This window comes from Musa acuminata, chromosome BXJ1-10 (genome assembly GCF_036884655.1).
Source record: "Musa acuminata AAA Group cultivar baxijiao chromosome BXJ1-10, Cavendish_Baxijiao_AAA, whole genome shotgun sequence".
Classification (NCBI taxonomy): Eukaryota; Viridiplantae; Streptophyta; class Magnoliopsida; order Zingiberales; family Musaceae; genus Musa; species Musa acuminata.
In genome coordinates this window covers 20,539,804-20,555,750 of record NC_088336.1, presented here as the reverse complement: position 1 = coordinate 20,555,750, position 15,947 = coordinate 20,539,804, and the positions used below count along the sequence as shown (strand labels likewise).

The window sequence follows — 15,947 nt, the reverse complement described above, 5'->3', positions numbered from 1 at the left end:
TCTCTCTCTCTCTCTTTCTTTCTCTCTCCCCTCCCTTTTCTTCTCTTGGAGATCGGCAACTCTCTTCTTGATGGTCTCCTGCCGCCGCAAGAGCCATGTGGAGTTCCTCCTTTTCGCCTGCAATGCTTTGGGCCCTCATCTTGGCTGTCATCTTCCTGTCACCGGCTTCCAGGAGCTCTCTCTCCCAGGCGACCTCGGATGAAGCTTTCCCGGCCTATCATTGCGACCGCCACCACCACCGCTTCCTCCACCACGGTCACCACCGCCGCCTCGACCAGTACTATCGTGATCGGGCTGTGCATGGGCTACCTTCCTGGTGCCGCCGACGTCGGCCAGGCCAGCTTCAGCCTCCTCCGCAGCCGCCGGTCAGGAATGAGATCGATCCAAGATACGGCGTCGAGAAGCGGCTCGTACCGACCGGGCCGAATCCTCTCCACAACTGAGTTCTTGAATCATTAGTTCGACTTTAGCGGCGCCTCATCCTTTCTTGTCCTTTCTTTCCTCTTCCTGTGGTGTTTCTTGAGGATTATGTGCTGCAGCTTCTAATCTTTGGAGTGCCGTGACTTGATTCTTCTGCAGGTGAGAGGAAAGGAATCACAATGGAGGATGCTCGCTGCTTCTAATTGTTACGTTCAAGCTTCATGTTATCTTTTTGATCTGTCTATGGAATTATCATGGGATTCCCTTTTACATGTTTGCTTCTTTCCGAGAGTCATCAAACGAGGCTCATGGTTCATTAAATTGGATGGTGGTAGAAAAATCAATGCGTTGTCGTCTTAGTGGGGCAATCCTTGTTCTCAAACCCCATCATCAAATGCGTTCATGCGTTTCCCTGTGGCTCATGCCTCACGAACCCACTCATAATTCTTGGCTACAGTGTCTCCAGGAAAGTTTGACCATCCTCGTTGCTAAAACTTGAGGCACATCGATCATCTGATGGGTTAAAGAAGCACACTGAGTGGCCATCCTGCTATCATTATAATAACATTGATATTGGTATTAATGAAAATAACTATCATAATAGTAATGGTATCGGTAATGCTAATGACTATGATAATGATAATTGTACTGGTAATAATAATTATAATGGTTATGGTAATGATAATGATACTGGTGTCGATATTTGTACAAATGTCGGTATTCGTATTAACAATGATAATTGTAATGATAATAACAATGATAATTGTAATGATAATAATATTGATACCGGCATTGGCACTGATATTAGTGATATTAATGATAACAAATATTGGAATTGGTAATGATATTAATATTGTTATTACGAATGAAAATTTGATAATGATGATGATATTTGTAATAATAATTGTATTAATATTAGTAATGGTAAATAATGATAATGAGAAGTCAAAATCTGAAAACTAATGATTTTTTCGATAAATCTTATTATCAATATATAATTAAAAACTTTATGTTATATTTTGGATAAGTTTGTTGTTAAATGTAATAATATCCGTTTACTTGCACCCGCTGGAATACCTGCTACGTTATTGGACAGTATGACACGCGGGTCCATTTATGTCACGGCAGGTAGATATAGGGCGTATGCAAAAATCGTTGCTCTTTGCGGCATCCGATTATCAAAAATAAGATCCGACGGTCATTATTACGCAAAACTTCGCCTTTTTGCATCACGTGTTTCTCACGTGAGAGCCAGAATAGATTGATGAGAGTGTCCAAAATAACCCTTCGTCCCCTTCCGGCTTCCCCTCTCTCTTATTTCTCTCTTCCTCCGGAGCCCTAGTCCGAGCACTAACTCCTAATCCTCTCCAAAAGCCTACCGTGTCCGTAGAAACCCTGTCCAAACGCCGCCGTACTGCGTGTCGGATTCCTTTCTCCGGATCTCGCTGCCTCCGATCGCTGCTTTCTCCGTGGTATTTTGCTTGATTTGGTTGTTGGATCCGATCGTGCTCGTTCGATCTGAGAATGGAGGTGAAGGATTCGTCCGCTGCTACTGGGACAGCGGTAGCTTCTTTGGGGAGCAAGGATGGTGTCACGGGTGACGAAGGGCATCTCCCCGATGCCGAGGGGCTGGCCAAGGAGGCCGCTTTCCTGTTCCAGGGCCGCCGGTTCCAGGAGTGCGTTGATGTGTTGAATCAGCTTGTGCAGAAGAAGCGGGACGATCCAAAGGTTTGTGGGATTTATCTTTTGGATTGCCTGATTGTGGGGCTAGATCTTTCAGAATTCATGTTTCCTTAATATTACTCTAGGTATATTCTGTTTGAATAGCATTTAAGATTTTTGATTTGGTTGTCAAGTAGCATTTAAGCTTTCTGATTTATCCATTGTTTTGTTGCTGCTAACATTTCTTATGTTCAAAATTTTGATAAGCTCTATTCTTTTACTTGTTTGTGAAATATTCTGTTTTATTTGCAAAACGATAGCAAATCTGCATTTCTTCACCTTTATTTCATTGGAATTCAGGTCCGACGCTCTAAATATTGCAGCCAGGTGACTGAGTTGTTTCTTAGCAGTGTAGGGCACTCGAGTGCTTGCCTAGACATTTAGGCGAGGTGAGCAAGGCCTGAGCGTCTTAGGGTGTCTTAGGCGAGGTGTATTCAATTGAACGATGGATGCCTTAGGCGCCCACCTGGGCTCCTGTCTAGGCTGTGGACCAAAATCCCCACAAAATTTGACTCAATAATGGGTCATGTCCCCCCTCTATCTGTACTCCCTTGCCAAAATTTGTGTGCAACCCTTTTTTCTCTTTTTGTCATGTTCTAGTGCAGTCGAGCTTTCGCCCACTACTGGCCATATGCCTCTTCTTCTCTCCCTTCCCTTTTCCCGTTTTCCTCCTTGTTTTCCTCCTCTCTTGATCGATGCTTCATCATCGTCCCCACCATGTTTTTACTCTTTGCTTCTTTTTCTCTTCTTCTCTACCCCTCTCCTATCTCCTGTCTGAGGGTAGCACACCCCAACATTGCCACCCTCTTGATGCAGAATAATCTTAATCTATTTCTCATTGAAATAAATTTAAATAATTTGGGGAGTTACTTTGTAAATGTCATAAGTTCTCACTTGGTAACATTTTCAATGTTTTCGGTTCAGTTTCCTAGATTTCTCAAGAAGAAGAACAAGTAAGCAAATGTGAAAAAAAGGCGACCAAAATTTGATTTTGATTGGAGATCATAGATCTTGATTGAAGGATTTGTCTCTAGAAGAAAGTTTCATCATCCTGCAAAATAGGAAGCCTATCAATTAGATATATTATTAAAAGAAATATTATTCGCAAAATCAAATATGAAATTTCATTAGAGAAGGAAAGTTGTAATAATTGATATGTCTTGATTTATGGATATTATTATATTCTTCCTCGTTTTTGTAGGTTGTCCATATCTCCTCTTGAATTTGGTCTATAAAAAGGGAATTAAATGTAATTGAACATTAAAGAATGAAAGAATGGATGAATGAATGACTTCTTTTCCCACATTATATGTGAATGGTTATGAGACCATATATCTATTTGGATAGTCTGATTAGGTCACACATTTTGAGACATGTGGAGGTGCGATATCTTATTCCTAGGAGTTAATTTTCTGAGCCATAACGAGCATAATAGTTATCATTTTTACTATCACTGTGTCTTATCTTTATCTTTTTTCCTTCCTCTTTTGTTCACTTTTTCTTGGTTAAAAAATGGAAAATATTTTCCTTTAAATCTATGTAGCAAATTCGTATAATGTTGAAATATTTTAATATTTTTTTTTGTTTAAGTGAATTTGAATAGTTTAGGGGGGTATTTGAATCCATGTGTATACGAGAACTATGACGTTTTGCCACTGTTGTTGTTAGTTTTTAAATAGAGTTTTGAAAGAAGTTCTCTAAGGGGTCAATCATGGTATGAAAATAAAGTGCTTTATCAAAAGAAAAGAGGTAGGATATGATTTTTTTGACGGATAGAAATAGTGTTTTTTTTCATGTTAGGGGACCTTGATGTCTTCCTATTTATCTTCTAAATTCCTCTTCAGTTTTCTTCTGTTATTTTTTGTTACTTGGACTTATAATCAAATCTGGAGTTGGGCTCACATGTCACCAGTTAGGATATGCATGGCTGGGTTGGCAAAAAACTTAGCCGAAAAATGGGCTATATCAGATGAGGCATGGACAACATGCAATCATGAATCAGAAAGCTTTTTGGAAGTTTTAAATTACCTAGGTCTTTTAAGAGGAAATACCAGCTGGGAAATATGTCCCATGTCGAAGTGGGAATAAGAGAGAGGGGGATAATTTATCATCTTGCATGTTTCCTATTAGGTTATTTTGAATTTGTTTTTATGTAAGAAATAGTGCATGGTATACCATTTTATTTTATTAGCAGTTAAAGTTGAATTTGTTTTTATGTAAGAAATAGTGCATGGTATACCCTTACAAGCATGGTAAAAGCTCATGCTTGGGTTGTGTTCTTTCATTGTACATAATAAAGTTATTTTATTAGCAGTTGAATTATTTGGTTAAAGTTTTTTTAGTTAGTATTTTTAATTGCTTGCTTGAGAGGCTTCTCCACCTTGAATTGGAGAAGCACTTGTTGGAGGTGACATTCACATAGTTTCTCTTTATTTGTGGTCACTGCTTCTTTTTCTTCTTCCCTCTCTGTCCTGTATTTCTAACTGCCTCAAATTGCTGCAGACAAGCCTTTATCTAAACTTTTTCTTATCGACCCTGCTAACCGATTTCAATGACATGTTTATAATTTTGTATTTATTTCATGTGGTCCCAGTCATTTTTGTTTATGTCCTCAGTACAGGAGGCTTATGCCTTGTCAGGCATTCTTCCTGTATAGTCTTTGAATACCTTTAATGCGAGAATAGATTTCAGAGCAAGATTCAATTTTTTTATGCTTATTCTATTTGTCTTTTTCCCTCATACAATGTTTGCTATATCTTGCATGTTTAATTTTATATGTAGGTGCATTGTGTCAACCTTAAATATTATTTGTTTGTCATTTCAATTAGACATGGAATGTTATTCATCATCCATGAAATCTAAGTACCTGCTGTTTTGTGTGGGTTGAGCTTTTTTCAATTATTTAGCTCTATAAATGGCTGCATGCTAGGTTAAACTATGTCCAATAAATATCTGACATCTCATTCTTCACCATTTAAGTTTAATTTCCATTGTTTTGCACATGCCTCTTGAATTTGCTTCGTTTTGCTTTTTATTTTTTTCTACATATTTAAATACCTCTTTGGCAGCGTACTAGGTTATACTATTATGCACCAATTATGCATGTGCAGAATCATTTCTTGGACATTAAAATTTTATTTCTTCGCTAGTTTGTCAATTACCAGCTTATAATTTTTGAAGAAAATTTTGTTTCATTCAGTATTGAATTTTACAGTATCTTTACTTTTGAATCTCTTCAAGAATAAGCTTGGCGCCATGCACTCCATGAATCTTAAGTATTCTAACTTTTTTCTTTCAAAACGTGCATGGAGGTGATCATAAAACACCTTTTGTTTGCCTTTATGATGTATATTTCTTGATCAACATTTGTGTTTTATTGTGTGCCGTCATTTGTACAGGGGACTTTCATGATAACAGTAATCTAATTTCAATTTAATCCATATGTGATATCAATTGACTGACTAGATGTATAACTAAGACTGTTTATACCCCTGGTTCTGCTTCATTCATTACTTTGTTGTTATCTATAATTTATTATCATTTTGTTTTCTGGCTTGCATATGACAGAACAAGAGGATATTTTAATGTGCACATTTCTTGTCAAGTAATATTATAATTGTAAATGGAATTTTGTCCCCAATTTCAGATTCTTCATAACATTGCTGTTGCCGAACACTACCGAGATGGTTGTTCTGATCCGAGGAAACTTCTCGATGTACTTCTCAAGTTTAAAGTAAGTTATGCTTTTCTGTTTCTTATTCTATGTTTTGAATAACCATGTGGGGAAGAACCTTTCAAAAGTTGCTCTAGAGAAAATCTGCTTGTTCTCCTGCAATAATAGTGCTAAGCTACTGAATAGTTTTTTATAGGAACAAAACTATTCTTGGTACAATAGTCATATTAAACTTGCAAATAGCTTCCATATAGAAGCAAGGCTGCTGCTGTAGAAGTAGTACAAACCAAGGTTTTTAATCTCGTACCATACCGGTGTACCAAGCAAATTGCCAATAGCTTCCTGTAGAAGTAGTACAAACCAAGATTTTTAATCTCGTACCGTATCGGTATACCGAGCTTTGCTCGGTATGGTACAAGGTACCGAGTGGTACACCAGGGTGTACTCCGCGGTGCACCTAAAAAGGGCATAAAGCCCTTCGAAAATATCTGAAAAATAAAAATTGATCCCACGACTCAAAACCGACATAATTACCAAAAGAAACCCCATCCTTGTTTTTAACCTCTTACTATATGTCTCAATAGAAATGAGTGACGACGAATAAGCATCCTTAGTCACTGAAACGGGGCGGTTTACAAAGGTGACATTGGGTCGTGTTCCATCGTTCGATGGTGTCGCTACGACGGGGGTTGCGACGGGACCAGAAGTAGAGGAGTCGAGGTCGGAGGGAGGCAGCTTCTTCCGTGAGGGCTTCTTCAAGCGGTGGGCAGGAAGTGGTCCCAAATGGTGTCAAAGGTCGCGGCGGCATGGAAGGTGGTCAAGACGGCGAAGAAGCAGCATGCCTCCTGGGGCGACTTAAGGGAAATGGTGTGAGCGACGCAGAGCTCCGGAAGTCTCTCAATTCTTGACTCTTCTCCATATCGTGCTCAATCTGTCGCATGTTCTCCTCTCTCTCCCTCTCTCATTCTGTGAAAAGGGCACAGAAAAGGAAGCAAGTTTTTGTGTTGGAGCACTATTACAGATAGTAACGATCGATTTCGACCGTTACCGACTTGTATCGGGCTGTAACGATCGAAATTTCAACTGTTACCGCTCGGTACAGTCCTGTATTGTCCAATACGGGGCTATATCAATGATACCGCCCGGTAGCAGACGGTTTGTGTACCGATCTATTGGTGGACTGGTATGTACCTCCTGTACTGGGCGGTATGGTTTGGCTTTAAAAACCCTGGTACAAACTAGCAAATAGCTCTACTATAAGTGCAGCTGCTGCTGGAGCAAAGTTGCTGTTGTGGTAGTAGTACTGAGATAGTAAATAGCTTTATATAGGAGCAAAATTTTTGTTGCAGTGGTAGTATTAAGGTAGCAAATAAATCTATATAGGAGAAAAGCTGTTGTTATTATTGTAGTAGTACCCCATGCTCTCTCTCTCTTTCTGTTTCAGATGTTTGTGAAAGGAACATCACAGAATGACATTGCCTTGGCTCTGTAACTGCATCAAATTCCTACTCACCAAACTTGGTTCTTCAATACAAAAAAACACAAAGGTTAATAATGATGATCCCTCAGCAAATCAGCGCGAATTGCATATCCTAATTCAACATGTATTACGGATGAGACTGATTGATGTAATGATCCCCCAATTTCGGAGACAAGCAGCTCAGCCATCTGCTACAATAGTCTCATTTCAGTTGATGTTGTTCTTGGCAGATGGTTTTTAATAAGTGTTATAACCATATTTTCATGTATCATTGAGGGAAAAGAAATTAAAAAAAAGCTGTCATGTCATGGGGATTTATTGGGTCTGGACTATTAAGGACTACTCCGACGAGTGCTGACTGGTACTGGACTGTAGTGCACTATGGAACCCTGGTTAATCTGATTATCAGTGTCAGTATAGACTGAGATTTTTATCAACGTGGTATTCCTCTAGTGAAGACACCCTGTACTATTTTTCGTTAGGATAACTTTAACATCGCTCACGTCTCTGCAGTTGCTTTTTTAATATCCTTTTGTTCCTCAAGGCTATCTGTCATTGAAGTACTTGTCTTTCATCATCTGACTAAATGATTCATGATAAACATTCATCCACGTCACATTGGTTCTTTGTACCAATTATTAAATTAAAAAAGGGCTGCATAATTCATGAGGTTCTTGCCTAGATGATACACTTTTGTTTGTGTCCATGGGAAAAACCTTTTGTAAACAGACAAATTTGTCTTTGGATATGCATACTGGTGACATAGGCATTCATGATATTCTGCTCTGCACTCCAAGACACATTTTAAGAAATTCTGCCGGTATAGATTTCTCGGTTATCAAATTTACAGGGCCTTAAAGTGGTTCTCCTCACAATGCACTCTCGTTTTGTATTGGCAATTTTTTTTCTCTAGTGATTTAGCCTGTTTCACAAAATATAAACCCAAATCTGGTTGGTATTAGACTGGCAGAGTTTTTTTTTGGCTTCCCATTTAATTTTTTTCCTAGTTGATTGTGAGGTTAAAGCTGTAAATCTCCTGTTTCTGCTGTACCAGAAAATGCGGTAGTTCCCTGGGAATATCTTATGTTATCTATCACCTTTTTCTTGTTACTGCTAGTCTTCTATGTTATTCTCATTATGCATGTTTGCCATTTGCTTAATATGATCACATTTCTTTTTGAGCGAGCATTTTCTTGTTCTTGCAAGTGAGAATTTATTTTAAATGTGGTTTTACCAAATACCGACACCTTCTTTTAGACTAATTAATTGTTTCTGGTACAGCAGCAAGGTGAAGACCTCGCTTGTTCTTCTGGAGAACAGACCGAATTGGGGAATCGGAGTGTGAATAATATGGTTTCAGGATCCAAAGTGAATAATCCTTCAGACAGTGGCAGAATTGTTTATGCAGAAGAGTTTGACACTTCAGTAATACTGTTGAACATTGTATGTACTTATGTGTTTGTATTTTGACCAAAAATTCTATTCCCATAGTCATTTAATGCAAATCAAAGGTGGTTCTAATAATGTCACTTTACTCATTTTGGTTATTTTCAGGCTGTTGTGCTTTACCACGTCCATGAATATGTGCAGGCATTATCAGTCCTTGAAACATTATATCAGAATATCGAGCCCATTGATGAGGTCTTTGTCAGTTATCTTGTGTATTCATATGATGGCCTCTTTTCTTCTTTTCCTTCAATCAGTGCTTTTGTCTCATGCAGAGAATAGCTCTTCATGTGTGTGTTCTGCTGCTGGATGTTGCATTGGCCTGCCAAGATGCTTCAAAAGCTGCAGTAAGTTTACAATGGCAGTGTCATTTATTTTTCTTTTCCTGCTTCAATGTTGCCTCTAACTTCTGTTGTATGGAACATGAAATAAAGAACTTGTGGGGCAAAACAAAACTCCTTTCGTGACTTGTCAGTATATTGATTTATGTATATTAGGTCTTTGTGACCTACTCTCACTATAAGCTTCTGAAAATAATGTGGTTTCTGATAATTGAACTGGGTAAAAAATAATTGAATTTTGATTGACCTCCGTGGTGGAATTGCACTGAATAATGTTACACATGACAAGTATTACGTATGACATGGCAATACAAGCCACTGATACTTTATCTTGTTTTTCCTTAATTCATATGCGCACTTTTGTAGAAAACTAATATATTTGATTTCTACATGCTATGATCTGATGTAGCCATTTGTCATTACAATTTCGAACCTACAATTCATCAAAAAGGAAGCAGGTCAAAATTTTTGTTGTGTGGTTAATTTGTCATTAGTGAAGTGTTGAAATTGCTTTGTTTATGAAGATCAGTGGAATTTCATGCCTTATTTCAGGGTGAAGACTATGTTTCATGTCTTTTGAGAATATTAGATGTCTTAAAAGCACTATCTGTACTTTTGAAGTACCTTGATGATTTGGTTGACCTGTGTCTTGTAATAGAGGTAGTTCATCATCAAGATATAATATAGAGGGAGTTGACCTGTATCTTGCAACAGAGGTAGTTCAGTTCCATTGGTGCTTATTAAGATCTTGTTGCATCTCTTATATCTATTTACAATGTGACACTATGTTTTCCTTTTACTCTATGTACCAAAGCCTTCCAGCAGTATTGTCTTTTTAAACTTTTGCACATTGGATAGGTTGTTCCATGTCTCTACCATGATTACATAACTAAACTTGTATTTGACAAAGGAAGTCCCTTAAGCATTGACTCCCTTAGTCTCAGCCAGTGAGGTTCTCACTTGCTTTGGATATCCACACCGATAGGAAGCTGTTGAAGGTAAACTCAATAATGTCCCATACGTGCAATACCACTCGCTCACACTACCACTGTCATATCACTCCACCACTGCTGTCGCTTCACTCCTCCATGATGTTGCTTCCATCCAAGACAAATAGTTTTCCATCGCTGTCTCTCCTTACACTTCAGGGGTTCTAGTTGATACTGACTAACACTATACATATTGACACTCGGAAGATTGGTGCTACTAGTCAGTCCTGTAACGGATTCAATTGTCAGTCAGTATCAGTATTAGACCGAGATAATCCTTGGGTTAGTGGACTAGTTTATTTAATAACAATATCAAAATAAAAAAACATATCTGATGAATGAAGAGTTTTTTAGTATCAATTTCTAAGAATCTGAGATATCTAGAACTTCTCTATCTATAGAGAAATTAAGATAACTAGTTATATTATGAAACTGTGAGGAGTCTTTGGAGGTAAGATAAGGCATGAAACAAGAATTTTGGAGAATCAATTTGGTTTTATGACAAGATTAATGACAAATGATATATATCTATAAAGGAAATTAATAAAAACTATAGAGAGGAGAGATTTGCATGGTTTTTATTGACTTAGAAAAAGCTATTATAGAATCCCAAAGAATTATTGGAGTGGGTTTTAGAAAAAAAAGGTGTGTTTACTATTTATATTGACATTATAAAAGATATGTAAGGTAAAAATGTGTCTTAGAATTATAGTGAGCATATCAGCGAGTTTCCTATTACTATAGGGATACATCAAGGATCAACATTTTAGTCTTTATGTTTTTATATTGATAATTTATTAACTTACTAGTCATATGAAGGATAGGTCCATATGTTGTATGTTTTTTGCTGTGTATTTCTTTGATTGATGCAAATTTAAATGAAATTGATTTATAACTTGAGTTGTGAAGACCGTACTCGGTAATACTAAATGCAGAAATATAGATATGGTTGGGATTGATGGACAAGAGGTTCAGGCAAGTAAAACTTTTTTGTATCTTAACTCTATTGTTCAACAAGACTGGGAGACTGATGAAGATGTTCAGAGTAGAAGTAAGGTAGTTAAAATCAAGAGAGACTTCAGGGGTTGTGTGACCAACAGGCAAGGAATTCAATTTCACCCAGATTCCATACTTTTCTGTGTGTAAACTGAGATGTAGACCACCCATTTTGGGCAGTTGATCCCCTTTCTTCCTTTCGTTAAGTTGGTTTTTTCTTTTAGAAGGGGCCGAGCCACCAAGCCGGATGCCTTTAGTGGCTCATGAGGGGTTGCGAGTTTGGTCTCCCTCTCTGCACTATCTCATGACTCATGATCTTTGTTGGCCCTTGCCACCGCTTATCCGCTGTGTTGCTTGCTTCCTCTGGTATCTCTCTTTATCCTTGTCCTCCGTTGCCTCCTCCTTCCTTCTCTCTTCTCTCTTCCCGAAACGGAATAGATCCATAGTACATGCCAGTGTACCATGTGTTAGTTTGTTGCAGCCCGACCTGTTTGTTTCATTCCTTGTCATCAGGTGCCTCTTAAATTGAAAAAGGAATTTCATAAGGCAGCTGTTAGGCTAGCCATACTTTACATTCAGGATTTAGGCATCAAGAGACAACATATGCAAAATGTTTCTATACCGAATATTGAAGTGGATTTGCAAATTTACTAGGAACAATAGATTAGAAATATTTTCTTGAACAATTAGATATGATCCCTAATCCCACCTCTGTTTTTTTGTCAACCAAGTGTGGCCCAGCTGTTACCCTTTCACTGCAACAGCCTATCATTTTTTCCCCCCAAACTGGTCCTCCACCTCCTGCAACTAAACAACGCTTTGTACTTTGATCAGCAACTTATTCTCTGATCCTCTAACAACAGTAATAACAGCACTAAACCAGCCTTCTGAGTCCAACAAACTACTTCTGTATCTCTCAATTCTCTTTTATCCTATGCCACTGCTTGCCCAATTAAGATGTATCCTATAAGTAAGATTCCAGTGAACTCCATGGCTTCATTGACATCTGCAATTTCCTTGATGGCCGTATGGAATCATTGGTTCTAATCTCAGATATTGTATCCTGACAATCTCTTAGTTTCATCTAGAACAGTTCACCTAACAACAGGTTTGCTCTGATCTTACTGAAGTAAGCATCAACCCTTTTGGGTTGAACATAAACATAAATGAGGGGTATTAACAATCTGGATTATGCTTAGTAATTTTCTATGATAAGCAGTGTATCTAAACTTTGTGATGATTTTTATGGGATTTTCATGTGATCTGGACTTAAAAGTGCTTTTATTATGCTGGTGAGAGTGAATTTTGATAGCTTTGGGATCTTGAAATTTCCAGTGAATCCACTACTAGGGAAATTCCTTTTCTATTCTCAGCTGAAAGCTTTGTGCCTGCAGAAACTTAATGTTGCTAGCTTTGGGATTGCCTATTCTATGTCCTTGTATTCTTGGTTAATCTAATTCTGGTGCGCTGAGAAAGTACTCTTGTAACGCATTGGATGCCGATAAATCTAATCATGCTGGCAGAGGGAAACAAGCTTTGCACCGGGCAAGCAATAAGTTAGGATTAGGAAAGGTGTGGTTCTAGCTTTAGGAGAGCGAGATATGAATAGCTTTCTCTTTCTTTGGGTGCGAAAGTAAGGTATCAATCAATTTCAACGTAGGAATCAATGCTCTGCTTGGTTACGTATGTATATCAGTTGCACTCAATTCTATGATTTTTGATTTGTACTGCATAGAACTGCACAGTTATTTAGAGAGTCTCGTATTAGTTGTCCTGCTTCACTGCTGCAACATTGGATCAGGGAACTTTAAAATATATTTTGAAATATTTACTCGTTGGGTGTGTCATATTAGCTTTTCTACAAAGCTTGCTGTTTAGTGTACCTATGTTAACCTCCATCTGGCATTTCTACAAAGCTTGCTTCACTGCTTCACTGCTGCTACACTCTGTCTGGCATTTAACCTCTTTAAGGTTCATGTCATGAGATATTTCATGGAGGATCAGAGTACCTATGTTAAATTGGATCAGAGTAGCTATGTTACATTTAGTTTATTGCTAAAGGTTTCATCCTGGAACATTCGATATGACTACTACATTTCTCATCAAATTCATTAATTTTGTTATTGCTGATATTATTATTTGAAACTCATTGCCCATGTTGGATTATTTTTTCTGTGTTCCAATTTATGATCATGGTATTCTGCAAAAAATTTAGTAATATTCACATAGGTTTGGTTTTTTTGCTATGCTCTGCTCAAACTTCTTATATTTTTGTTTCAGGATGTTATTCAATACCTGGAGAAATCTTTTGGTGTTGGTCATGCTGTCGGGCAAGGAGATATCGGCAGCTGCATCCAACACCCATCTAACCAAGGATTGAAAGTTTCTATAACAAACAACTTCTCTGCTCCAGATGCCTCCAGTACAGATTCAAGTGGTAGCATCAATGTTCCTGAAAATGCTTTGACAAGAACTTTATCAGAAGAGACACTAGAATATGAGACCTTATACTCAACACTGGATACTGGTACCGAGAACTTGGAGAGGCCTACCCCCAACGATAACTCAATAACATCAGCTGATCAAGCAGCTTCTGCCATTGATCTAAAGTTAAGTTTGCATCTTTACAAGGTACGACTACTGCTGCTCACAAGGAACCTGAAGGCTGCAAAGCGTGAAATCAAGCTGGCTATGAACATAGCACGTTTTGGAGATTCATCTACAGCACTTTTGTTAAAGTCTCAGTTAGAATACGCTCGTGGCAACCACCGTAAGGCTATAAAATTATTGATGACATCCGGTAACAGATCTGATCCAGCAACCCTTTGTATATTTAACAACAATATGGGGTGCATATACCACCATCTTGGGAAACATCACACTTCAACTTTGTTCTTCTCTAAGGCATTAAAATGCAGTGCATCTCTTGGGTGTGAGAAGCCTCTGAAGCTTTCTACCTTTTCTCAAGATAAATCATTCTTTATAGTATATAACTGTGGCTTGCAATACTTGCTTTGTGGAAGACCACTGGTCGCAGCCCGCTGTTTTGACAAAGCTAGGCCAGTATTTTATGACAAACCCATTTTCTGGCTCCGATTTGCTGAATGCTGCTTGTCAGCTCTAGAAAAGGGACTTCTGGCAAAAGCTGGTTCTTCATCATCAGATGGCAAGGAGGTGAAAGTTCATGTAGTTGGATCAGGCAGATGCAGACAATTAGTGATTGATGATTTCAGCTCGGGACATAGATATTCTGACTGCTTAGGAGAGGGTGGTTTAATCACTTCTGATGGCGAACATAGACTTTCACTTCCTTTTGCTCGACGGTGTCTCCTCAATGCTCTGTATCTGCTCAATAAAAGTGAAAAGGTCCAGTCAAGTGGATCGCTCTCTAGAAAAGAAGAAGAGGATACCTACCTTGCAACATCTGCTAATTCAAAGAATTTGAGCCACAAGAATATACTGTCTGGTAACTCAAAAGCTTCAAACGCAACATCAACCCCTGGGACTTCTACTAATGGTGATTCCAAAGAAACAAAGGGAGGTATACTCTTGAACACGACATTGCAGAGTTCTCTTTCTTCATATGAGGAAATATGTAGAAAAGAAATGAACATGATAAAGCAGGTTGTTCTAGGCAACCTAGCTTATGTGGAGTTGAATTTAGGGAATCCATTAAAAGCATTATCTGCCGCAAAAGAACTCCAGCAGTTGCCTGGCTGTTCCAGAATGTACGTATTTCTCAGTCATGTATATTCTGCTGAAGCACTTTGCTACATGAACCAACCAAAAGAAGCAGCTGAGCATTTGTCATTCTATGTGTCGGAAAAGAATGAAGTTCAGTTGCCTTACAGTGAAGAAGATAGGGAAAAGTGGAGAACAGATAGAAGTGGGGATGGGGAAGAGTCGAGTGGTCCTCCTAATGTCAAAACTAGTGAAGAAATCCAAGGTATGATGTTTATGAAGCCTGATGAGGCTCGTGGAACGCTCTATGTAAATCTTGCTGCAATTTGTGCAATACAAGGAAATATTGAGCAGGCTAGCTTATTGGCGAAGAAAGCTCTGGTCGCACTGCCTAACAATCCAAGAGCTGCACTTGCTGCCATCTACATTGACCTTCTACTAGGGAGAACACAAGATGCTCAAGTTAAATTGAAACATTGCAGACAGGTCAGATTCTTTCCCACTCATGTAAGAATGGGCAGCACATGATTGTACCAATGATCAGACAACTACCGTATACTAATGAAGTTTGTACTAGATCAGAATTTTAGGGTTCTATGTACCACACAGACAGTTTGTAGAATAAACTTTCTTATTTAGGGTCGGTGGCGCTGCACATAATTTTAATGTGGTTGCCCACCTTTTGAGTTTGAACTGTAGCCCGGGATCAGGCCAAGAGAGATGAGCTACTTTATGAACCGTGTGGAAAATTCATTCATTCAGGAAATTGACCCGTCTTCCCTTCTTGGTGGTGTAATCTGCTCTTGTTTGAAGATTGGCACAATTCTGGTAGATGATCCTTGTGTTCCACTCCAATTATAAATGCATCAAGCGCTGTTTGAACTATGGTATGATGCTGTTGGAGGAAATTGCTATTTTTTTTTCTTTTCTCTGTTCATTATTTTTGGAACTCTATATTCACTGTATAGCTTTATTCTGGAACTCTCTTTCCAATTGATCTTCTTTATTCACCGGGACTGATGGAAATGCACAAGTAGTTATAAATGCTATCCTGAATTGCTCGTCTTTAACCTCGAAAAATAGCATGTCAGAATAGCATTTTCTTCAAAAATGCAAGGGTGCTTTTCTGCTTTGCTTAAATTGTTGTGCAAGAAAAGCCACTTATTCTGCCTGCTTTGATGTAGGGAGAAGAGAAGATA

The 15,947-nt window shown here is 38.4% G+C and overlaps 2 protein-coding genes across 3 annotated transcripts; both read left to right on the top strand.

Annotated features, from left to right (window-relative positions):
• The first annotated feature begins 95 nt into the window (after positions 1–95).
• LOC104000560 (inactive protein FON2 SPARE1-like) lies at positions 96–443 on the top strand. The gene has a single exon (XM_009422640.1). The coding sequence runs from the start codon at positions 96–98 to the stop codon at positions 441–443; it is 348 nt and encodes a 115-aa protein (XP_009420915.1).
• Positions 444–1,720: 1,277 nt separating this feature from the next.
• Positions 1,721–15,544, top strand: LOC135595413 (uncharacterized). 2 transcript variants are annotated; one of them, XM_065086287.1, is made up of 6 exons: positions 1,721–2,148; positions 5,789–5,875; positions 8,580–8,738; positions 8,850–8,936; positions 9,017–9,088; positions 13,348–15,544. In XM_065086287.1, the coding sequence occupies exons 1-6, from the start codon at positions 1,945–1,947 to the stop codon at positions 15,274–15,276; spliced, it is 2,538 nt and encodes an 845-aa protein (XP_064942359.1). In that variant the 5' UTR covers positions 1,721–1,944; the 3' UTR covers positions 15,277–15,544. The 2 variants fall into 2 exon arrangements, with proteins under 2 accessions (XP_064942359.1, XP_064942358.1); XM_065086286.1 differs by having other exon boundaries at positions 8,577–8,738.
• The last annotated feature ends 403 nt before the right edge of the window (positions 15,545–15,947 follow it).